General features: G+C 37.0%; 1 protein-coding gene across 1 annotated transcript in view; it reads right to left on the bottom strand.

Annotated features, from left to right (window-relative positions):
- DPP10 (dipeptidyl peptidase like 10) overlaps positions 1 to 23996 on the bottom strand; it is an 833411-nt gene that overhangs the window by 583919 nt on the left and 225496 nt on the right. Inside the window, exon 3 of the mRNA XM_003405871.3 lies at positions 17930 to 18025. Coding sequence (XP_003405919.2) covers positions 17930 to 18025 — 96 coding nt within the window. The remainder of the gene's footprint in view (positions 1 to 17929; positions 18026 to 23996) is intronic.

Raw genomic sequence — 23996 nt, 5'->3', positions numbered from 1 at the left:
AAAATAAGAAGTGATCCATTGATTTTAAATCTAGTTCTGCCTCTACCCTTGTGACCTTGAGAAAAATCACAGTCAATCTATGATTCAATTTAACTTCAAAACAGGCGTTCGATACAGTTGGAGAGATACGGATTCCTTTTAGCTCAAACAAAATATACTGAACACCTAAACTAAATCACACACTCGGTTGGGCATTATAGCATCAAAGACAAACTAGACCTGGTTCCCACTTTCAAATACTTCATGGTAAATTGAGGAAGACTCTAAAATCTCTTCCCGTTTTGACCTTCTAGGGTTAACTGCCGTTGCATTGAAAGATTTAAAGAATCAAGGAGAAAAAAATGGCTTAATATAAAGAAACTCAGTTGTGGAAAAAAATGAAGAAAAGGAAGTTCTGAATGTGCGAACTCTCCTGGTGTTCATGAAGAGAATGTTCTGAGCGTCCCCATATTTTCTGCATGATGACTTGGGCCATCCTGAGCTGATACATGCAGTCCCTTCCAGGTCCTGGCATCTAGGATGGCTCTACGAAGACAAACTGCCCCATAACTTGAAAATGTCCTTCTTTAAGGGTCCACATTACTCCCATTTAAAACGTTTCCGTGTTTCCATTTTTCTCTGTTATGGCAGATCTGGATCTACCCAGTAAAGCTGGGCCTCAACAGAAGCCAAATGCCCTACTGTCATGGGATACCTACAACTGCTTCTTGGATTCCTTGAACAGTTTGTCTGGTTCCAGAGATTAGGTTTGCTCAGAGAGTTCCAAGACATAAGTAAATATTTCAGGGCTCAGAGCAGAGACAAATGTTTCTACTCCTCAGAACTTGCCTCAGCAACTGTGGAATAACAATGTTAGTCTTTTTTATAAATTTCTAGAATATATACATGTAACTTGATACAGGATTTACCCATCAGTAATCACTCCACATTCTTGTGATAGTGCCAATCCTAATAACTTAGTTCTTTTGTTAAGCTAAGCCAACTGAAAGATTTCATTCTTTTTATCCTTTGAAGAAATAATGTCCTTAACCATTTATATTTCATCCAAAGCTATAAGCAGCCATTTTAGAATTCACATACAAAATCATGTCTACTTTCAAATTAAAGTGAAGGTCTGTTGTACTAAAGTAACTATACATGCTAGATACTGTTTTATGCTAGAAATATACAGACAAAAGGTAATATCTCTACTCTGAAGAAACAATTTTGGAGAGTGGTTCTAAAGAGTTCTAAAGATGAAAGTGGGCATAAAAATCATGCGGAGAGCTTTAAAAAAAAATAGAGATTTCTAAGGAAGCAATGGTTGGCTTTAGAGCAGCACTGATGTTACATGAGAAGAAAAAGGCATTTTCTTTTAGTGTGGAAAGAAAAGGATATTCCAGGAAAAATTGACGTCATGAAGAAAGACAATGCCTGAGCCATGCCTCTTCCTAGAGCAAGTACTGGGGAGCACAGTGTGGGAAAACATGCTGGCATAGGAACAAAATGTCAGACCTGTGTAACCAGGGCATTTAAGCTTGTTCAATGAATTACAGGACCTTTAAACAACAGGACCTTCGGAATAGCAGGAAGGATAGCTCTAGCTTCCAAAGGTGACAGCAGCAGTTGGAATGTCAACGCAGGTAAGAAGTAAGGGAAGTACACAGAGGCTGTTGATCAAAGCCAGCCATGAGAAAAAGGGAAAAATTACAGTTGAAATAGCAATTGTTTTTTCTTTCTTTATCTTTAGTCTCCTATGCCCCATGCCCAATCTAGGCAAACTTTTTTGGACTATTTTAATCCCTCCCCGCCCGCCCCGTTTTAATGACCTAAAGCATCTGCCTCTAGCTCTGCTGTGTGAGCTTGGGAAAATTACTAAACTCTTATGAGCACAGTTTCCTCAACTGTTAAGTGGAGATAATAAAAGTAATTCACAGGGTTGTTAGGAGGATTAACAAACATACATTAAAAGAGTTAGCCCAATGCCTGGCACGTACTCAATGCTCAATAAATGTTAGTTCTTACTGCTGCTGTGTTGCTTTGACAAAAGTGATATCAGAATTATTGTGTGACTTGCCCAAGGTCATACGGTCTACTGAAATGAAAATCAATTCTCATTCAAAAAATGTTAAGTGGTTTCAAATTTTAGAAAAATTGTATCCCCTGTGACACTCACATTGACTGCAGAAGGAAGGCATAAGAAGAATTACCCTCTCTGTTTTATGGGCAAAGTCATGGTCAGCTAGAGAAGTCAAGTGACTTGCCCACTATGTCCACTGCAGAATAAATTAGAGCTCTGCTTTCTGGAACCCTAAGCCTTCTGCTGTCAGATCTTACCTTCTACATGCAGACAGGCTCTTTCCTGCTTCGGGGGTTGGATGGGCCCGAGAAGGCTACATAGCTGCGTGGTTCAGAGCTGCAATGCCACAGGATCACAGATCTGCCAGGATTGTGCAATACTTATGCTCCACGAAGTCTGAATCACTTTTCTAAGTCAGAGACTAACTGTTTTAATCTTTTGCATATAAAATTATCTCAGGGGAATTAAGAGCTAAGGAACATCCAACTCTACCACCTAATAGCCATGTTACCTAAATTAGTCTTAATTTATTCATCTGCAAAATACAAATAATGAAGATAATTATATATTTTTTAAAAAAGGCTAAAAATGTTACAGTTATCAAGGACTGATAGTGGCAGAAAACCAGGTGAATGTTCCCAGGAAAGAAGGGAAAACATAAACACATATAAGTAATCAACATGTGTGTTGTTTTTCCGCTTATAAATTGAATATCATCAGAGGCCAGGTAGGTGCAAGCTACTTGCTTACAAATGCTGTTTGCAAGTACATGGCAGTGACAAGTTAATGGCTTGGGTACACAGCTCCAGTAATGAATGTTCGAGTTCATTAAAACTGTCATCGGTAGAGACAGCACAATGGAGTACACCAAGGTGCTACCAACCGAGAGCACAGAATAGGATCAGCTTCTAAATTATTTTTCAGCAACAACATATGGACAGACAAACCATGGGGAAAAGAGCTTTATGCCACATAAGGAGACTTTCTGGGTGGAAATGAGTAACAGATAAATTTCTGTTAAAGCTGACCCCACTCCCTAGAAACTGCCTCACACAAATGTACCATCTGGTTTCCTACAGCAAGAAACTATGAAAACAGTAGTTTAAGCCATATCTTTATGTTGACTCAGACATAAAATTATAAGACCTTAGAATTAAAGTAGGACTGATTGGTCTTCTTTTGCAATCTAGTATCAATTATGTGAAGCCCATTAAGGTATCCTAATCAGATGATCATCCGACTTCTCTGTAACGCTAGCAAGGTAACCCCGTTATTTTCTAACTCAGCATAACCAAATGTTAACAAATTGCACGTGTCAGAGACTTCTAATTCAGTTGAGCAGATATCTAATCCTGCTGACTTCCATTTTAATTCACTCTAAAATCTACCTGACCAATCTATGCCCTTATTCACAGGATGGCCCTTCAGTAACTGATGTTGCTTGTTGCTTCTCTACATCTCACTTCCTTCAATCGTATTTCATGGATTTCAGTCCATCATTCTGGTTCAGGTCCTTGTCTGCACTCTTAATGATAAAAATAAACCACGCCATTCAGAAACAGCGCAATTGTAGAAATTAGCTATAGTTAGCATTGAATCTCCCTCTTGACCACATTTCCTATACCTTCTCTATTTCTTCTCTCTGCTCCAGTTAGATTTCTTTGTCCTTTTCAATCCTAGCTTTCAAGACTTACATTGGTGTCTTTTTTTTTAATGCCATACTATTCGTTTTAATAACCTCTGTTCCTCCCCTCATTCAGGATAAATTTCTGGCACACCTCATGTATTATTTAGTATTTGCTTTGCCTGAAGCACGGTTTTTAACAAAAACAAAACAGAGAGTAGCATTTTGTTATCCAAGACCTTAAAAGAGTTGGAGGTGCAAATACGCTGCAGATGATTTATAGAGGTCTGTTCCTCATCATTAGTCTTAGAACCATCTTGGGAGTTCTCGAAATGCCTAATGGCGGAGTGTTAGATTTAATTAAGAAATTCTTTTTAATTCTGTTAGGTATAATAATATAATTACCCACACATCTTCATTAGAAACATTCCAAAGTAATTCAAGGAAAAATGGACATGTCTGGATTTACTTCGTAAAGTCTAGAAAAAAACATAGAGTGCCCATGGATGAAACAAGATTCATAAAATACTGGTAACCATTTATAAATAAGTGAGGAATACATGGGTGTTCATTATATTATTCTTTCCACGTTTATGTATAATGGGAAAAAAAATCCCTAACCAAAAAAGTTTTATAAAGAGGTGTCATGCCCAAAATATCTCCTTCCAGACTTGCCACAGTATCTAAAACTCTCAATTCTTATTTGAAACAAAGCTTAACTCATATTTTAAGTGCTAAATCTATGCACAGAGTTTAATGCATTAAGCCATTTCCAATGATAAAAATATATAAATTTATTTTAAATAAAACGTAAGTTAGATTATCATCTTAGATTATGCCATTTAGCAAATTCCTTAGAAATTATAAAAGAGGGGAATCAAGTTTTGAAAGTGATGGGGAGAAATACAAAATGCTATTACAACAACAACTACCACTACTACTGTGACTACTACCACTACAACTATTACTAGTACCAATGAAAGTTCCATCTGAACCAGATGACATGAAATCTGATCAGGAAATTTGGAAGTATGAAAACCACAGCTGCACTGTAGTTTCCTTGAGGGCCTACTGTGCTACAAAATCTAGATATGAGTAATTCCCAAATAACAAAACTGGAAGGACCTCTTGTGTCAGTCAAATCTTCTAGTAATGCAGATGAAGGAAATGAGGTTGTTATGGATGGAATTGTGTCCCCCCAAAATGTGTATCGACTTGGCTAGGCCATGATTCTCAGTATTGTGTAATTGTCCATCATTGTGTCATATGATGTGATTTTCCTATGTGTTGTAAATCCTACCTCTATGATGTTAATGAGGTGAGATTAGCAGCAGTCATGTTAATGAGGCAGGACTCAATCTAAGAGATTAGGTTGTGTTTTAAATCAATCTCTTTTGAGATAGAAAAGAAAGAAGCAAGCAAAGCAACATGGAAACCTCATACCACCAAGAAAGCAGAGCTGGGAGCAGAGCATGTCCTTTGGACCTGGAGTCCCCGCTCTGAGAAGCTCCTAGAACAGGGGAAGATTGATGACAAGGACCTTCCCCCAGAGCCAACACAGAGAAAGCCTTCCACTGGAGCTGGCGCCCTGAATTTGAACTTCTAGCCTACTAGACTGTGAAAGAATAAATTTCTCTTTGTTAAAGCCACCCACTTGTGGTATTTCTGTTATAGTAGCAATAGGTAACTACAACAGACGTCTAGCAAGGTGATGTGGTTTTCCCAAAGTAATCATTCAACTACTGACGCAGACCTCTTGAATCCCAGTGTATCCATCTATTTTCTACTGCACACTAAGTTTTATATTTCAGTTCTGTGTGCATCTTATGTAATAATTCTTATGTAAATTGATTACAGAAGTTTTACTTTTTCGTATATTCATTATAAAGTATGCTCAATTCTGCAAATTAGTTATTTTCTTTTAGTGTCATTTGTCCTTTGCCTTAATATTCCTTTCATTAAATCTGTATTTGTTCACATAGTAACAAGTTATTATGCTTATTGTTACCTGAAGCTAACAGTGGAGTACATGTACTGTACTTCAATTCTGATTTTGCGATTTTCTAGCTGTGTCGCATGGAATAAGTTGCATGCAACAAGATTCCAACTCATAGGTTTGCTTAAAACTCCAGTTTATTCATTTATAAAATGGGCATAGACCTACTTCTATCATCCATCTGTCAGTTTGTGATACTCTGATGGTTTGCATGTTGTTATAATGCTGGAGATATGCCACCAGTATTTCAGATACCAGCAGGTCACCCATGGTAGACAGGCTTCAGTGAAGCTTCTAGAATAAGGCAATCTACTTCCAAAAATCAGTCAATACAAACCCTACGGATCACAACAGAACACTGTCTGATGTAATGCTGGAAGATAAGTCTCCTACGTTAGAAAGCACTCAAAATACACAGTGGCAACAATGGGCTCAAGCATACCAATAATCATGAAGATGGCAAAGGACTGGGCAATGTCTCATTCTTTTGTACATGGGGTTACTACAAGTCAGAGTTAACTCAATAGCAAGTAACAAAAGCAACAACAACCTCTACTTAACAAACAATAAACATTAGATAAAATAAGTTAAAAGATGGATAGCATAATGTCTGGCTATTAGTAGATGCCCAACAAAGCGTAAGTCTTTATTATTAGCATTTATAATAAGATTGATGAAGGCAGATGATACAATTTCTTTCTTTTTGTTAATTTTTTTTTTTTTTTTGCATTCCTATAGTACCATATAAAGAGCACTGGTGGTATATTGGTTAAGTGCTCGGCTACTAACCAAAAAGCCAGTAGTTCACACCCACCAGTTGCTCCACAGAAGAAAGACATGGCAGTCTGCTTCTGTAAAAAATTACAGCCTCGGAAACTCTATGGGGGCAGTCTACTCTGTCCCATAGGTCACCAAAGGGTCGCTAGGGGTCAGAATTAACTGCAGGGCAATTTTTTTTTTTTTTAATAGTGCCATAAACATAACAATGTTTAATCTTCAGTAAGAACAAAAATAAAAGGTAAATTGTACAGAAAGGAAATAGAATTCGATCTCATACAGCCTCTCTGGACACACATGAAACCAAACACACTCTGAATAAGATGGAACTTTTCTGTTGAGTAAATGCCTGCACTCGAAATGCTTTACCTCAGAGAATCTCAGCCATTTAATGAGAAACAATGTTATCTCTAGCAATGCTTCTGGCTAAAGTCTTTCTGGAATGTACCTACAGGTTTAATACTTGTTTATTCAACTAAAAAAAATGAATAAATAATAGGCTGAAGTAATTGTGCTTTATCCAAAGGTCCCAATGGCCCATTCAAACTGACTATACAAGCAACCTGATTAAGATTAGCCCGTCAGAAAGAAATGCACACAAACACATCGTACACAGGCAGAAAACATGACTGTCTCAGTGACCTAGCACTGCTGTAACAAAAACCACACATGAGTGGCTTTAACAGACCGAAATTTATTTTCTCACAGTTTAGGCGGCTGGAAGTACAAACTGAGGGCACGGGCTCCAGGCAAAGGCTTTCTGTTTTCAGTCTCTGTTTTCCGTTTCTGTTCCCCAGTTCTTAACAATCTTCATGTGGAGTGGCCTCTATGTCTCCCTGTCTGTGCCTAATCTGCTCTTTTATGCCTCAGAAGTGATAGGTTTAGGACACATCCTACATTGGTATGGCCTCATTAACATAACAAAGAAAACCCTATTCTGAAGTGGGTTACATACACAGGTATAAAACCCATTGCCTTCCAGTTGATTTTGACTCACATAGGGGCTAGGATTCACAACACATATTTTTGGGGGATACAATTCAATCCATAACAATAACTCAAGCATACCAAGTTGAATTAAAAGCTTCCGATAAAAATCTGTCCTAAATGTGAGTTTATTATTATGGCCAGCTGCAAAGACTTCTGTTTATCCCGTTACAATGAATGACATAAAAATTATAACATTTTCTCAAATTCATCTAAAAAATTCTAGTAAAAATATTCCAATATGATTACAAAGGAATTTTTCTCTTAATAGTAATTTCCTTAAATCTACAGTTGTTTATTCTTAATAAACATTGTTAAATGTTAGTTTAATAACATCAAACAATTCACTTTTGACCTTTCCTCTATTCCAGTGTATTTACCACCACTGAACATGGAACACCTGAATTCTAGCCAAAGCTCATTACCAACTTTGAATCTGGGAGAAGCAAGGAAATTCTCTCTGTGATTCAACTGTCTCGTCTAAAACACAAAGATAATGCTCTCCCTGCCTTGTAAGCAAGGTTTTTCCAAGAAATAACAAATAAATGATATGTGTAGAAATGTCCTATAAATTCTGAAATAGTATAAACATATTGAGTTCTTGGGTGGTGCAAACAGTTAATGGATGAAGGATAGCTGCCAGCGCCAAGTTATCTATTCATTTGTATTTGTGCTGACAGACCCAGTGTCTAGGCCAGCAAAGCTAAGGACCAAACGCACTTGTATAGAATGCACTAGGACTATGCTTAGCACTTAGGCTTTCTCCTGAAAACTTCATTATTTTTATTATTATTTTTTAACCACAATTCTTGCAAAGATCAACAGATGACACCCACAATATGCAAAACTCTGTTCAGGGTACACATGGGAATTCAGCCCTTGATGTACCTAAATTATTTCATCCTGTTCATCCAGTCTGGGTTTTTCTTCTATTAAAAGTCAAAATATAGTTTATTTCAAGAAGTAGCTTGTAACACAGAAGTTTAGCTCTCTTAGCCTAAATTTTGGTTTATTTTTCAAATTCCTTTTACATAATCTCATCATTGCATTTTCATTTCTAATACATTCATTTTCTTTTTCCTGAAAATATTTTTTCCCCTGAAATGTTAACACTGCATTTTATGGGTAGATCAATTTTCCTACTGTCCCATGATTTTTACTATAGATTTGTCATTTTAGGACAAGCTGGAATCTTCAAAATTTCTTCTGAAGGAGAAATATTCAGATTTGAATTTCAAACAAAAGTTTGAATATTTGCATTTAGAATATCAAGTTAACACAGTAAATGTTTGAGAGTAAATATTTCAGTTTTATTTGTGATGTCAAGTAGGTTTAATTGCCCATTGCTGTCAGTCGATTCTGACTCATAGCAACCTTATAGTTTATAAGACAGAGAAGAACTGCCCCATAGGGTTCCAAGGAGCAGCTGGTGGATTCGAACTCCTGACCTTTTGGTTAGCGGCTGAGCTCTTAACCACTGTGCCACCAGGGCTCCAGTTTTAATATAGATTAAATTTAATTTAAACTTTGGTAACAGCACCATGTACTAATGATATAGCAGTAAAGTGATTTAAAGAAAATTAAATGTGCTTAACGGTATATTTTTATAAGCACTTCTTTAATTTTGGCAGGAAATTATCTATATTTGATGGTAAGATCCTTTGACACACATTACTCCAAAGGGATAAGGTCAGCTATGATAACAACTAATTATATGCTTAACCTAATTTTCGAATCTCTGAGATATAAATCAGGAACTAGGCTGGGATGTCATAACTTCAGCAGGCCTCTATGGGTTTATATTACTGGAAGCAAAAAAGAACAGTGTAAACTACAGGGAACAATCTGCCTCAACCTCCTAGGAAAGAAGGGAGTGAAGCTGCTCCTTAGAAGCATCCATAACCCCCTGCCCTGAGGACATGTGCATTTTCCCAGGGTCAGGAATAACCCTCATGCTCCCCCTGTGACTGCCTCTCTTTTGAGTCTTTTGAAGGAAAGCAGCGTAGTCTTTATTTCATCCCAGCCTTTGGGGGAGGATATTCTTTTTAGGCCTAATGTAGAGAAGTCTGGAAATCCTGGTGGTGCAGTGGTTAAGAGCTCAGCTGCTACCCAAACAGTTCTCAGTTCGAATCCAGCAGGCGCTTCTTGGAAACCCTATGGGGCAGTTCTACTCTGCCCTATAGGGTCGCTGTGAGTCAAAATTGACTTGAAGGCAATGGGTTTGGTTTTTTTTTTTTTTTTTTTTTGGTAGATACGGCTGTGTTGCTATTTTCCTCTTTTATTTTCAGTTCCACTCCCCACCACCACCGCAATGCTGGGACTGTACATTCGAACCCTCATCCCTAAATTGTCTTCAAATAATAAATAAATCAAAGTCAAACAAGCTGCTGTTGAGTAAATTCTGACTCATGACCCTACATGTGTTGGGGTACAATTGTGCTCCATAGGGTTTTCAATGGCTGATTTTTTGGAAGTAGATTGCCAGGCCTTTCTTCTCAGGTACCTCTGGGTGGACTTGAACTGCCAACTTTTTGGTTAGCAGCTGAGCACATTAACCATTTGCACCATTAAGGGACTCTAAAATAATATTAAGTCCCCTAATAAATAATAACAAGATAAAGATTTGACAGCTGAAAGTTACTTTTTAATGGGAATTTTAGCAAAGTCTTCTGAAAGTAACAACATACTCGTGGCAATTTGGAAAATTTAGACAAAAGAAGAAGAAAATAAAAACAGCCACACATGATCACGCTATTAGAAAATTATTTAATATTTTGGCATAATGAATTCTAACATTTTCTTCATAGGTACAAGTGTACATGATACATGTATGTGATAAAACTATGAATATACTATGCATATAAGTCTATATTCTACTATTTTCACTTAACATTTTATTCTGGACATGGTCCAATGTCACTAATCTTTTTTAAATGGTCAATTTTAAAGGCTGCATAGCACTTCATTAAATGGATGTAAAATAATTTATTTTTTATCTAACTATACATCTATTTTTGTACATTTGCTATAACTACCCAACATTTTGCTCTTATAAATTATGTTGCAATAAAAAAATAAATAACCTTCAAGAAATTCATAGGTGTGAATTCAACTCTACATCAATTGAATATCAGTTTGATGATTATAAAAAATTAAAATTCTAACCAAGAAGATAAAAAAAAAAAAAAAGGAGACAGGAGTTAAAATTCTAATTCAGAGTTGAATACAGGCCGAAAAAAAAAAACAAGCTCGAGTCGACTTTGACTCCTAACAATCCTATCAGACAGAGCAGAACTGCCCCACAGGGTTTCCAAGGAAAGCCTGGTGGATTCAAACTGCCGACCTTTTGGTTAACAGGTGTAGCTCTTAACCACTACACACCACGGTTGTGCTGTAGGAATTGTAACCAGTTCTCTGCATGTGAAGAATCCAACAGCTGCTGCAACTCAACCAAATTGGGTATATGGACAAAAATCAAATAACGATAAAATAGTGTCAAACAAACAAAAAGAATAAATAGAAACAATAAAAATAGATTGAGTCGTTTGATCCCCAATTATGAGTCTAACCCCCTTAATTATTAGTTTCACTAATTACTGTAAATATTATTGCTATTTACAATAATATGTTTTATTTTCACAAAGGCTTTCACAGTGGCTATTCACTGCGTATTCAATATCTCAGATATACTTCATGAGGACAAAATTGCCAGGGGCATTTATAAATAAGTGTCCAGAGAATCCATAAAAGCAGCTATCAGAAACTCTATCATTTGAAAATTGGCAAGGCTTCAGACATTTTGCTTTTTATTTATTGTAGCTTGTTTATTTTTCACAGTCCCAAGTTTAGAAACCAAGACTTAGAAGGTTTATCTAACTTGTTGAAAGGCCCTGACTGGTCTAGTTTCAATGACTTTCTTATTTCAATATATCACACTGTCACATGTCATTTAAAATATTTAATATTTGTGTTGGAATATCATGTGGCACATGAATTCTCTGCCTCTAGCACAAGTCTAATAAAATCAAGATGAAACCCAGAGCCTCACCCAGTATCATTCATCCCTGCCAGCCATTTTGCAAGAATTTTCACATGCTGGTATTGGGGAGGACAGGTTTGAGTAGATCATTGAAAAATATCTTTGTCTCCTATGAAAAAAAACTGAAATTTAGCCCTCTACTGGCTGTGGAATCAATGGGCCCACCTTTATATATCAAGGAAAATATCATAGTTTATTACATTATACTATGTATTGAGCACTAGTCCCTGAATGGCATAAACTGTTAAGTGCTCAGCTGTTAACCAGAATGTTGGCAGTTCCAGCCCACCTAATGCCTTGGAAGAAAGACCTGGCAATCTACTTCTGAAAAATCAGTCATTGAAAACCCTACAGAGCATAGCTCTACTCTGACACACGTGGGATCACATCCAACTGCATGATTAGCGGATTAATCTCACTGCACAAGTGTTGCCAAACTACTGGGGTATGCAAATCACAAACTAACTGTACGAAGTAGAATCTCATTAAAAGGTGTGACTATTTAAGGTCACATCTGCAACAAGAAGTGTTTAAAAATCCAAAAATCCAGTTTTTGATCAAAAGATAATTTATCTATACTCAGGATAAATTTTGAAACTGGTTACTGATAAAGAGTTGAAGAGAAATTTCAGGAACATAGCACCACTTGATTCATTTTGTAGAAAAGCTTAAAATGATTATCCCAAGATTGCTAAAACTGCTTTAAAATCTCTTCTTTCATGGCCATCATCCTGACCTTGGAGACTTATCTCCTCTCTCCTATGAGTACTACTAAAACAAAAAATAGAAACAAGTCTTGATATACACTATGCCCTGTATTACTGCCATCAATCCAAACTAGAGGGGCTAATAAAAAGGAAGCAAGCTCACTTACGATGCTAAAAACTTTAAATATTGATATGCCGGTTCCTGTTTGAGATACAAGAATAGGCATTTAATTTGGATACCCACTATTCCATTCAAACTTTTTTTTAATCCAATTTTAGAAAGACAAAATCTATGAGTATAATAGCAATTCTATTAACTGCCTATACATACACTTGCAGTTTGAAATTACACTTCGAAATTCCTGTAATTTCAGGTCTGTTAAATATAAGAAAAAAAAATGATAGAATCTCTATCATTCCATTTTTCTAGCAAATTATTTGTACTGTATTTTACAAAAGTATTGGTTCATGCCAAATTGAAAATAAAAACAAATGAATTAAATCTTTAAAACAGTGGCCTTTCACAATAGTTTAAGAAGCACTGTCTTAGAGGAAATTGAGTGTGTTATAGTCATAGAGAAGGTCAAAATTTCTATATTAGACAATAAAAAAGAGACTCCAAGAGTTTAAAGGAAGGTGATGTTACTTGCAACTGGCAGAAAAAAAATGGTTATTGGCATTGCACCTGGCATCGAAGAGGGATAGAATCTGGACTTCCAGACTAGTGAAGACAGTCTAGGTAGAGAAAATCACATAGGCAAAGCCACCAAGCTTTGAGATTTGTGAAGAATATCAAGTAGTTCCGTTTGTCTGAAAACATACTGTGAAGTGGAAACATTGGGAAGAGGGCTAAGGCTAGCTTATGAGAGGCCTGGAATCCAAAGGGAGGAGTCTGGAATTTATTCCAGTAGCAAAAGAGTGTCCCTGATGGTTCTTGAGAGTCACATTAGCAGTTTTTAGCCAGGCTTGAGAATGCTTTATGTGACAGGAGACTGCTAGAGGACCTGGTAGACCGACGAGACCAAAAAAGGGAGAACAATTTTTCTTCTTTATTACAATAAAAACCACACAATCATATATATTAATTGAGGAAATTTTAGGAAAAAAAAGAAATAGACAAAAAGAAGAAAAAGAAGCAGGTTAAGATCCAGCCATCTGGAAATACTTTTTCTTACACAACACAGCCAGTGTGAAATCATGTACTAAAGACACTGTTGGGAAGCCATCTTTGTTTCACTTACTATATCATGACCATGCCAATAAATATTCGTGCATATCTTTCCATTAGCAATTGCATGCATAACAGTTATACGGACATATCTGGTGAGATAAAAACATTATTGTAATGTTCAAGACAAGGGAATTAGTAACAACGAGATTGTAAAAGAGGTGGCTGGTATATGTATTAGATGTTGAAAAAGGCATGTCAGAGTGAAACAATGAAGAGGAAGAGGGTAAACTTTACACTTAAACATATGCTTAAAACAGACCTCACCTCTTGTCAGTTGTGTCTTTGAGTATGTTTCTTGGTAAGCCTCTGTTTTTTCTGGAGTTAATGATTTTAACCTCATATGCTACTATTTGCTATCCTATAAAATATGTATGTCAAGCATCTAACACAGAATTTAGTGTAGAAAGCACTCAATTAATGTTAGCTCTTGGTTTGATGATCAATTGATCATCCAATGTATGTGGGGAAATGAATAATATTAAAGAAAATGAACTTCTACATGTTAAATCAAATTTGTTGCCGTCGAGTTAATTCTGACTCATAGCTACCCTATAGGGCAGAGTAGAAATTGCTCCACAGGGTTTCCAAGGAGCAGCTGGTGGATTCCAACTGCTGACCTTTTGGTTAGCAGCTGTAGCTCTTAACCACTGCGCCACCGGGGCGCCTCCATATGTCAAGGTGACATAAAAATGGAGATTTCAAGGATAAGGGCAGGTTTGTGGTAAAGTCCTTGTTAAGCTAACCATGATCACGAGCACCCGTCCAATGCTGCAATGACATTCTCAGGTATGTTGTTTGAGAATCAGCATAATAAATGACATTACGTCACTGACAACTGGCACATGTCTGAACTGTCTCGACGCCCTCCTTTCCTGGACCAGCAATCCAGGAAGTGTTTCCCTGGTGACCTCCAAGAATTAAATGAAGCTTCCAAATGAGCTCAGTTTAGACTTCGTCAAGTCACTAAGTTACTAAGAAAACCAGGTGAGACATCTCTCGAGAATAAAGAAAAAAACTCACATTTTACATTCAGATGTGATTTGTAATAATGAGGCCAAGTTTACATATTCTATTCATATAGTTTTCACTGTATTTCCTGGCTATCTGAGGAATATGCAAATAGGACAAATAGTGATTGTCAGGCAATCTGGGCTGGATGATAGGAAAGAATGAGCAGAAATCCATTCCTCTACTTGAAAACCAGCTCAATGTACTCAGTACAATGACACTGGGACCATTGTCTTCAATAGTATTGAACCCTGGTGGCATAGTGGTTAAGTGCTTTGGCTGCTCACCAAAGGGTTGGCAGTTTGAATCCACCAGGTGCTCCTTGGAAACTCTATGGAGCAGTTCTACTCTGTCCTACAGGGTCGCTATGAGGCAGAATTGACTCGACGGCACTGGGTTTGGTTTTTTGGTTTTTTTATATTATATAAACTTTGTTGTTAGGTACCGTCAAGTTGGTTCCAACTCATAGCGACACTATGTACAACAGAATGAAACACTGCCCAGTCCTGTGCCATCCTTACAATAACTGTTATGTTTGAACTCATTTTTGCAGCCACTGTAACAATCCATCTCCTCCAGGGTCTTCCTCTTCTTCACTGACCCTGTACTTTACCACGCATGATATCCTTCTCCAGGGACTGATCCTTCCTGATAACAATGTCCGAAGTATAAAAGACAAGGTTTCACCACCCTTGCTTCTAAGGAGCACTCTGGTTGTACTTCTTCCAAGACAGATTTGTTTGTTCTTTTGTCAGTCCACAGTATATTCAATATTCTTTGCCAACACCACAATTCAAAGGTGTCAATTCCTCTTTGATCTTCCTTATTCATTGTCCAGCTTTTGCATGCATATGAGGTGACTAAAAACACCATGGCTTGGGTCAGGTGCACCTTAGTCCTTAGAGTGACACCTTTGCTTTTCAACAGTTTATAAAGAGGTCTTTCACAGCAGGTTTACCCAATGCAATGTGTTGTTTGATTCCTTGATTGCTGCTTCCATGGGTGTTCATTGTGGATCCAAGTAAATTGAAACCCTTGACAACTTCAATGTTTTCTCCATTTATCATGATGTAGCTTATTGGTCCAGTTGTGGGGATTTTTGTTTTCTTTATGCTGAGGTGCAATCCATACTGAAGGCTGTAGTCCATGATCTTCATCAATAAGTGCTTCAAGCTCTCTTCACTTTCAGCAAGAAAGGTTGTGTCATCTGCATAAAGCAGGTTGTTAATGAGTCTTCCTCCAATCCTGATGCCCTATTTTTCGTCATATAATCCAGTTTCTTAGATTATTTGTTCAGCATACAAACTGAATAAGAATGGTGAAAGGATACAACCTTGACGCACACCTTTCCTGATTTCCATGTGGTATCTCCGTGTTCTGTTCAATATCTGTTAGATATTACTTGGGATATAATATAAACATTGCAACTTTGTTCTAGTATGTATTCTCAAGGTCAAGTTTACCAATGATTGGTAAAGAAATTGCTAAGAAAATGATTGAGCTGATTAACTCCAAATACATCATTTGGTATCCTGTGAAGTGTAAAAGTAGAGCTGTGTCCTAGATTTGAAAAGTGGCTTAATTTAGCCTGTAGTTCACTACTTAAATATCGGTCCAGTCCTTTGGAACTTCAATATCAAAGGGTCAGTTATACACAGGAGTACACGGCTCTTTAAATAGTCCAAGCTAACCTGAGAAAGGAGATGTGGATCACGACTTTTTCTTGGTTTTCAAAGTCAAAGACTATACAAATTTCTACAACTGAGCCAAATTCATGGCAAATAAATCCGAAGATTATTTAACATTTCAAATCTACTGACTCACAATGCTACCTATTAATACAAAATCCTGGTAACTTCGCTTTTTTGTCACCTCCCTCAATAGAAAATACTTGCTACTAAGTAACAACATGGGGCCCTAGTGGCACAGTGGTTAAGAGCTCAGCTGCTAACCAAAAGGTCGGCAGTTTGAATCCACCAGCTGCTCCTTGGTAATCCTATGGGGCAGTTCTACTCTGTCCTATAGGGTCACTATGAGTCGGGATCAACTTGACAGCAACGAATTTGTTTTTTTAAGTAATAACAAGAGTTTTAATATAGCATGTTAGGAAATAGATTTGTGAGAGAGCTAGGTATAGGAGAGCATTTGTAAAGATACACCTCTTTTATTAGCCTTTAATAGTCATAATACTCATTTGAAATAATCATAGTGAAAAGGCAAAATTCCGACAAGTCCCAAATTTATGAATATTTTAAAGCAAAAATATACAAGTTAATACAATTGTGATGTTGTTTACTATGTGTAATACTATCACTACAAAAAACATTCATCTTCTGACCAATTTCAACTAGAGTCTATGAAATAGTGACACTGGACTTCAACTGAATACATCCATGTGTTTATTCAAAAATTGTCTTGAGTGCCTGCTGAGGCAACTGTAACACCGCTAGGTGAAGAAGAATGATTTGGCCCCTGCCCTCATGAGTTACATTACTTAAATTATTCTTTTTATGCCTTCCATACATTAAGTTTAATTTGCAGGCATAAGCACACTTAATTAAAATATTAGAAAAGAATGGACTGTGAATGAGATGATCTTTATTCGGTAAAAAGGCAAAGCTCCTTTTATCTATCATAGAAATAATCTACTCTATGCTTTAAAAATAGGCAAAAATACTACATCAGAATGAAGTGAAGGGCAAAGACTCACAACTGCCCAAACATGATGGTCAGGCAAAATTGGGATGTTTAAGGAATGAAAAGCTGACTTCCTTTCTTATCGGGACATTCCTTAGGACTACATCATTCAATAACACCCCCAACTACCTGCCATAAAGGCCAATCAAAGTCTATGGAGTCACTTGTTGATTTGTTGATTTGTTTTGGTTGTTTCCCATTCTAATGTAAATGCCATCTTAAACTTTTTGAAAATAATAAAATCAGAAGTTGACTTAAGGGAATCTCTGAGGTGGTTTCTTTGTGAGGCCAGGAATAGGCTATATGCAATATATTTCCATGTGATTTTAACTTTGCAAAAAGTTTTTCTTGTTTGTAGGACTTAAGCTGAAAAAGAAGCCACAAATCAAGAAAAGAAAGCTAAGCAGATTGCCAAAGTTGAAGCACCTACAAATATTGACAGACAGACAGATTTCTAACATACATATACTACACCAAGAATTATCAATTATTCAAGCAAATGCTAGAAATTTAACACATATAAATTTTTTTTTTTTTTTTTTATTCTTAGTTTCACAGAACTAATGATCAGGAGGAAACAGCACAGGGAGAGCAGCTAGTTTAACATTTGCATGATAAACATTATTGATAAACTACCTTAGGAATTGGTTTTCTCTCAGGTGAGCCATGGTATTTATTTAGGATTAAATAATATGTTCTCTTTGGAGCATAACCCCAATTAAAATATTAACTACAAACACCATTATTTATTTTAATTTGAATTATGCATATCTCAAAATAAATATTAAAAAGTCATGCACATACCATTGATCCACCGAGCTTCTGGATCATGAAGCACAAAGTCTTTCTTGAAGAGGTCTTCTAAAGACAGTCTAGTTTCAGATGAATTTGTGAGTTCATCTACAATTAAAAAAAAAATCCCTAGATTAGACAGATGAAGAAAAATCTTGCCCTAGGATAAAATTTAGACTTGCAGTTGATTAAGACATTTGAGATGATATGATGGGATCAAAGTGTTTTACACGTGGCAAGGACATGAATTTTGGGGGACCAAGAGTAATGGATTGAATTGTATCCCCCCAAAATATGTGTCAACTTGCTCAGGCAATGATTCCCAGTTGTGTGTGGCTGTCCTCCATTTTGTGATCTGATATAATTGTCCTATGTGTTATAAATCCTAATTTCTGCCATTGGCTAATGAGGTAAGATTAGGTTATGTTAAAGAGGTAGAATACAACAACCTCACTCAGGTCACAGCCCTAACCCAACATAAGGGGGGCTTCCCTGGGGTGTAGGCTGTATCACCTTTCATCGTACAAGAGATAAAAGGAGAGAGAAGTGAGCAGAGAGGAGGGACCTCACTCCTATCAGGAAAGAAGAGCCAGGAGTGGAGTGCATCCTTAGTATCCAGGGTCCCTGAGCTGAGAACCTACGAGAACCGGGAAACCAAAAGAGAAATCCTTCCCCTGGAGCTGGTGCCCTCAGTTTGGACTTCGAGGCTCCTAAACTGTGAGAGAATACACTTCTGTTTGTTGAAACCATCTACGTGTCGTATATCTGTTATAGCAACACTGAATAACTAAGACAGAATTGTAAATTTTAAAATCTGGAATATGTCTCTTTAAGGACATACGTTAACCAAATGACAACATGAAGTGACTATTTTAAAATGGCTTTTGGTATTTGAGGTTTGCCTGTTTCTGGTCTTCTTCAGTGATCTCAATTATTTTAATATTAAAATTATCTTGATCTAGCATGAATCCATCCAATGGTTTAATCCCGTTCTTGTAGTGATACATAATACGAAAGCAGTTAAGAATTCCTCTTGTACACTGTGCCCATGGGGCACACGTGTCACAACTTAAACATAACCTAGCCCCTTCTTTCCAAAACCACTTTGACATTTTCTCTTTAATGAGATTTTGCAGTTTCATTCTAAAAACCAACTGTGGGAGAGTTGGGGGACTTGAATGTATATGATAAAGAAGCCTTCTGGAATCAGAAGGAAGTTACCAAATAAAGAAAACTGAATAAATACCAAATTGCACCAAACCATTACCACCCAACAAGTACTAAGTGGATTTAAGAGTTAAATGTAAAAATTCAAATGATAATATCTTAGATTAATGAAAAGCACACATTTCATATTAGTCCCTGGCAGACAGATAACCTGTCTGTACACCCTATATACATTCTTCTTTTTAGGTTCTAAAATCTGAGAAACAGAAGGACAACATGATTGGAGTACCGAAAGTAAGCATAATAGCAAACACCCTTTTACGTTTGAGGCTACAGACAGCAATATTTCATTTTATTTGCAAAATAATGGCATTGTTTATTTGCTATGCAAAGTCATCTTTGGGAACTTTCAGTTGTGACCTTCACTTGGTTGAAAATAAAATGTCAAGGATGTATCCTAACCTCATTAGATTTTGTTTTTATAAATTTCAGTACTTACTGTGGCAAGTGCTTTACTTTTTCCACTTTTTCCAGCTTAAAAGCAGGGGCAAAGAACCAGTATAACTTCAAATGCAATTCCATCTCACATGAATCAACCATATATTTAAAACTTAAAAGAACTGCGAAGAAACAGTAAAAAAAAAAAAAAAAAAAAAACTGGTGGAATTCGTGAGACCGATTTGATCCCAGTCTTAGCATAAGACAAAGTGATTATATATAAATTTGAAAAACAAAATGCTAAAATAGGCAGTGATATATATTTGATCATCTGCCCAACATGCAACCTGACACACCAAAATTTGAACCTAGTTAATCCATTCAACAATAGTGAGCCTCTCAATTTTCAAGGTTTTAAGTATTGCAAGGTGCAGGAGACATATCTCCACCCCCTAGGGGATTACACTCTAAAACAAGAAAAAATATGACAGGTGTCAGAATAAGGATGCAGTGTGCACACAAATTCAGAGAATGGGGAGAAAATGTCTTGTGGAAAGAATCTGAGAAAGCTTTTCTTAAAAATAGAGCAAGGACCTTACAGATTTCAACGTTTCAAAAGGCAGAGAGAGGGTAATGAGAGAGGCAAGAGAAGGAGTGGGAGCAGGTTAGATATAAGGATGAGCGCTCGTTGTTTGACAAAACAAAACAGTCCTTCCCTCTGACTCTAAAATTCATTTTCCTTCATTGAAAGTTTGGGATTTTAATCAGATGAGCTAAATACAATTAGGGTTTTAGAAATTGATTTATCCCTTGAGATATCTCAATAAGAACAGGTGTTGGTTTCAAAGTTCCCAAATTTTTAATTTTCTGAGATTATGTCAATGCATCTAATACAACCCCTTGGGTTCCTGAAGAATTATACCTCACCATCTCTACTTGATACACTACCCATCTGTTAGTTTGCTATACTGTGGTGGTTCGCATGTTGCTATGATGCTAGAAGCTACGCCACTGGTATTTCAAATACCAGAGGAGTGACCCATGTTAGGTTTCTAAGGATCTTCCAGACTACAAAAGATTAGGAAGAAAAGCCTAGTGATCTACTTCCAGAAATTAGCCAATGGAAACCTGAGGGGTCACAAAAGAACATTGTCTGACATGATGTTGGAGGATGAGCCTCTTAGGTTTGAAGACAAACAGTGGCCACAACAATGGACTCAAGCATATTGTGGATTGTGATGCAGGAGCAGACAAAGTTGTTCTGTTGTACATGGAGTTACCATGAATTGAAGCAAACTTGATGGCAACTAACAACAATGATATCTGATACACATTTATTTCTTTGATCCAAAGAAATTTATATTGGTAACTGTGAGATATAGGGTCTAAATTTATTTCCTTTCAGTGGGAGAGCATATTATGCTAACATAATCTATTAAATAATTCTTATCTACTGAATTGAAACAGTTAACTATATTATATATGTTCTTGATAGTTGCCGTTGAGTCTATTCCAACGCACGGTGACCCTACACGTTCAGAGTAGAACTACCCCATAGGGTTGGTTTTCAAGGCTGTGACCCTTCAGAAGATCACCAGGCCTGTCTTCCAAGGCGTCTCAGGGTAGTTTCAAATCACCAACCCGCCGGTTAGTAGTGGAGCACTTAATTATTTGTGCCCTCCAGGGACTCTTGTATTATATATGGATGGTCCTCATATACACACATCTGTTTCTCTTCCACAAATATTTTGTCTGTTCTTATGTGAACTACACATATTTTGTTTACTATAGCTTTCAGGAAGGTATTAATATCCAAAAATGACCTTGTTAGGTAAAGTGTACTACATCAATCAATCTTATTTTCAAACTATTTTATAAATCATTATTTTGGTAATTCCCAAACATATCTTCTTTCATATGAGCTTTAAAACTATATTTCAACCTATCAAATTGGGATTCTTACTAAAATAGTATTATATGTACACAACAATTGGAAAAATATATACTTTTTCTAATATTAAGACTTTTCATTCAGAATTAGTTATTCCACTTACTTTTTATCTACACGATACCTCATCTCCTATTTATCATACAGAGCCTATAACTCTCATAATAGACCGAAGGTATTTATTTTACACCATAGGTCATTGTTGCTGTTAGTTGCTGTCAAGTTGATCGAGACACACGATGACCCCACTGGCAGCTGAGCAGGACTGCTCCGCAGAGTTTTGAAAGTTGTGGCCTTTCAAAAGCAGATCACCAGGGCTGTTTTCCAAGGCTTCTCTGGGTGGGTTTGAATCGCCAGCCTTCTGGCCAGTAGTACAGCATTTAGCCATTTGCGCCAGCCACCCAGGGACCTATACTATAGGCTGTAAATACTTGTAATTTGTTATTACTGTGAACAGAATAGTTCCTGTTCTCATTCTAAATGATTATTATAACTATTAGAATAATGATCATATCAAATTTTCTTAAAAATTCCAATTCCAATTGATTCTCTTATTTTCCTATATATTCAAGTATATCATGTCCAAAAAAAGATTCTTCTTCCCCCAAATTTAACATTTATTACACTACATTTTTTGAGATAATTGTAAATTCACATGCAGTTGTAAGAAATAATAGAGAAACCCCATATACCCTTCATCCAGTTTTCCCCAATGTAATACACTGCACAACTATAATAAAATATCACAACACAAAATTGACATTGATATACCAGTTGGGAGGCCTGATGGTGCAGTGTTTAAAAGCTCAGCTTCTAACCAAAAAGTCAGCAGTTCAAATCTACCAGCCACTCATTGGAAACCCTATGAGTCAGTTCTGCTCTGTCCTATAGGGTCACTATGAGTCAGAATTGACTCTATGGCATTGGGTTTATACTTCATTGACATTATTCAGATTTTTCCAATCTTACATGTATTCATTTGTGTAGGTGTGTTTATTTAGTTCCAAGCCATTTTATCATATGTGACCACTACCACAGTCAAGATACAGAAGTTCCATTACAAGTTATGTAGTTCCATTACAAGAATCCCTTATGCTACCCATTTATTGCCATAGCCCCCTTTCCCATCCTATTTCCATAACCATCAGCAACCACTAATATGCTCTACATGTCTATAATTTTCACTATTTAAGTGGAACCATTCACTTTTTCCACACAGATAATTTCCTTGAGATCCATCCAAGTTGCTGCATCATTAACAGTCTGTTGCTTTTTATTGCTCATTAGTATTCCAGGTATGAGTGCACTACAGCTTGTTTAACCATCCACCCATTGAAGGACACCTGGGATGTTTCTAGTTTTTGGCTATTACAGATATGCTACTATGGACATTTACTTACAGGTTTTTGGGTGGACATACGTTTTCCTTTATCCAGGATAAATACCCAAACGTGCAACTGTTGGGCTGTGCCCTGGTGGCACAGCGGTTAAGAGATGGCTGCTAGTCAAAAATGTTGGCAGTTCAAATCTACTAGCTGCTTCTTGGAAACTCTATGGGGGAAGTTCTACACTGTCTTATAGGGTCACTATGCATAGGAATCCACTTGACAGCAATGATGTTTTTTTTGCTTTTGTTTTTTTAATGAGTAATAAGTACATGTTTAATTTTGTAAGAAAATGCCATATTTTTTCCATTCCATTCCAACCAGCAATGTATAAGTGATTCAGTTTATTTGGATCCTTGCAAGCATTTGGTGTTTTTTTCTTTTTTTCATTTTAACTATTCTGATCTATGGGCAATGATATCTGATGTGATTTTAACTTTTATTTCCCTGATGGATAATGCCACCACCCATCTGTCAGTTTGTCACACTGTGGTGGCTTGTGCATTGCTGTGATGATGGAAGCTATGCCACCAGTACTTCAAATACCAGCAGGGTCACCCACGGTGGACAGGTTTCATTGGAGCTTTCAACTAAGACAAAATAGGTAGAAAGGCCTGATGATATACCTTGGAAAATTAACGAATGGAAACCTTATGGTTTACAACAGAACAAGTCTGGCTCACTTCTTTGGACATAGGATCACTTGCTGCATGAGACATCATGTTCAGTGAGATGGGAGGCCAGTGAGGGTGAGGGAGACCCTTGGAGAAACAGATTGGTGCAGTAGCCACAAGGATGGCCTTGAACATGCCAATGATTGTGAGGATAGTACAAGACAAGGCAACGTTTCTTTCTGTTGTACCTAAGCTCACCATGAGTCAGAGTTGACACAATGGCTGCTGACTATCCATCTGTCTGTCTGTCTGCCTGCCTACCTGTCTGTCTGTCTAACAGCTAATGATATTGAACACCTTTTCATGTGCTTATTTGGCATCTGTATATCCTTTTCAGAAACCCTTGTGGCATAGTGGTTAAGTGCTACGGCTGCTAACCAAGAGGTCAGCAGTTCGAATCTGCCAGGCACTCCCTGGAAATTCTTTGGGGCAGTTCTACTCTATCCTATAGGGTCCTTATGAGTCGG

This window comes from Loxodonta africana, chromosome 6 (assembly GCF_030014295.1).
Source record: "Loxodonta africana isolate mLoxAfr1 chromosome 6, mLoxAfr1.hap2, whole genome shotgun sequence".
Taxonomy (NCBI): domain Eukaryota; kingdom Metazoa; phylum Chordata; class Mammalia; order Proboscidea; family Elephantidae; genus Loxodonta; species Loxodonta africana.
This window is presented reverse-complemented; position numbering and strand designations above follow the sequence as displayed.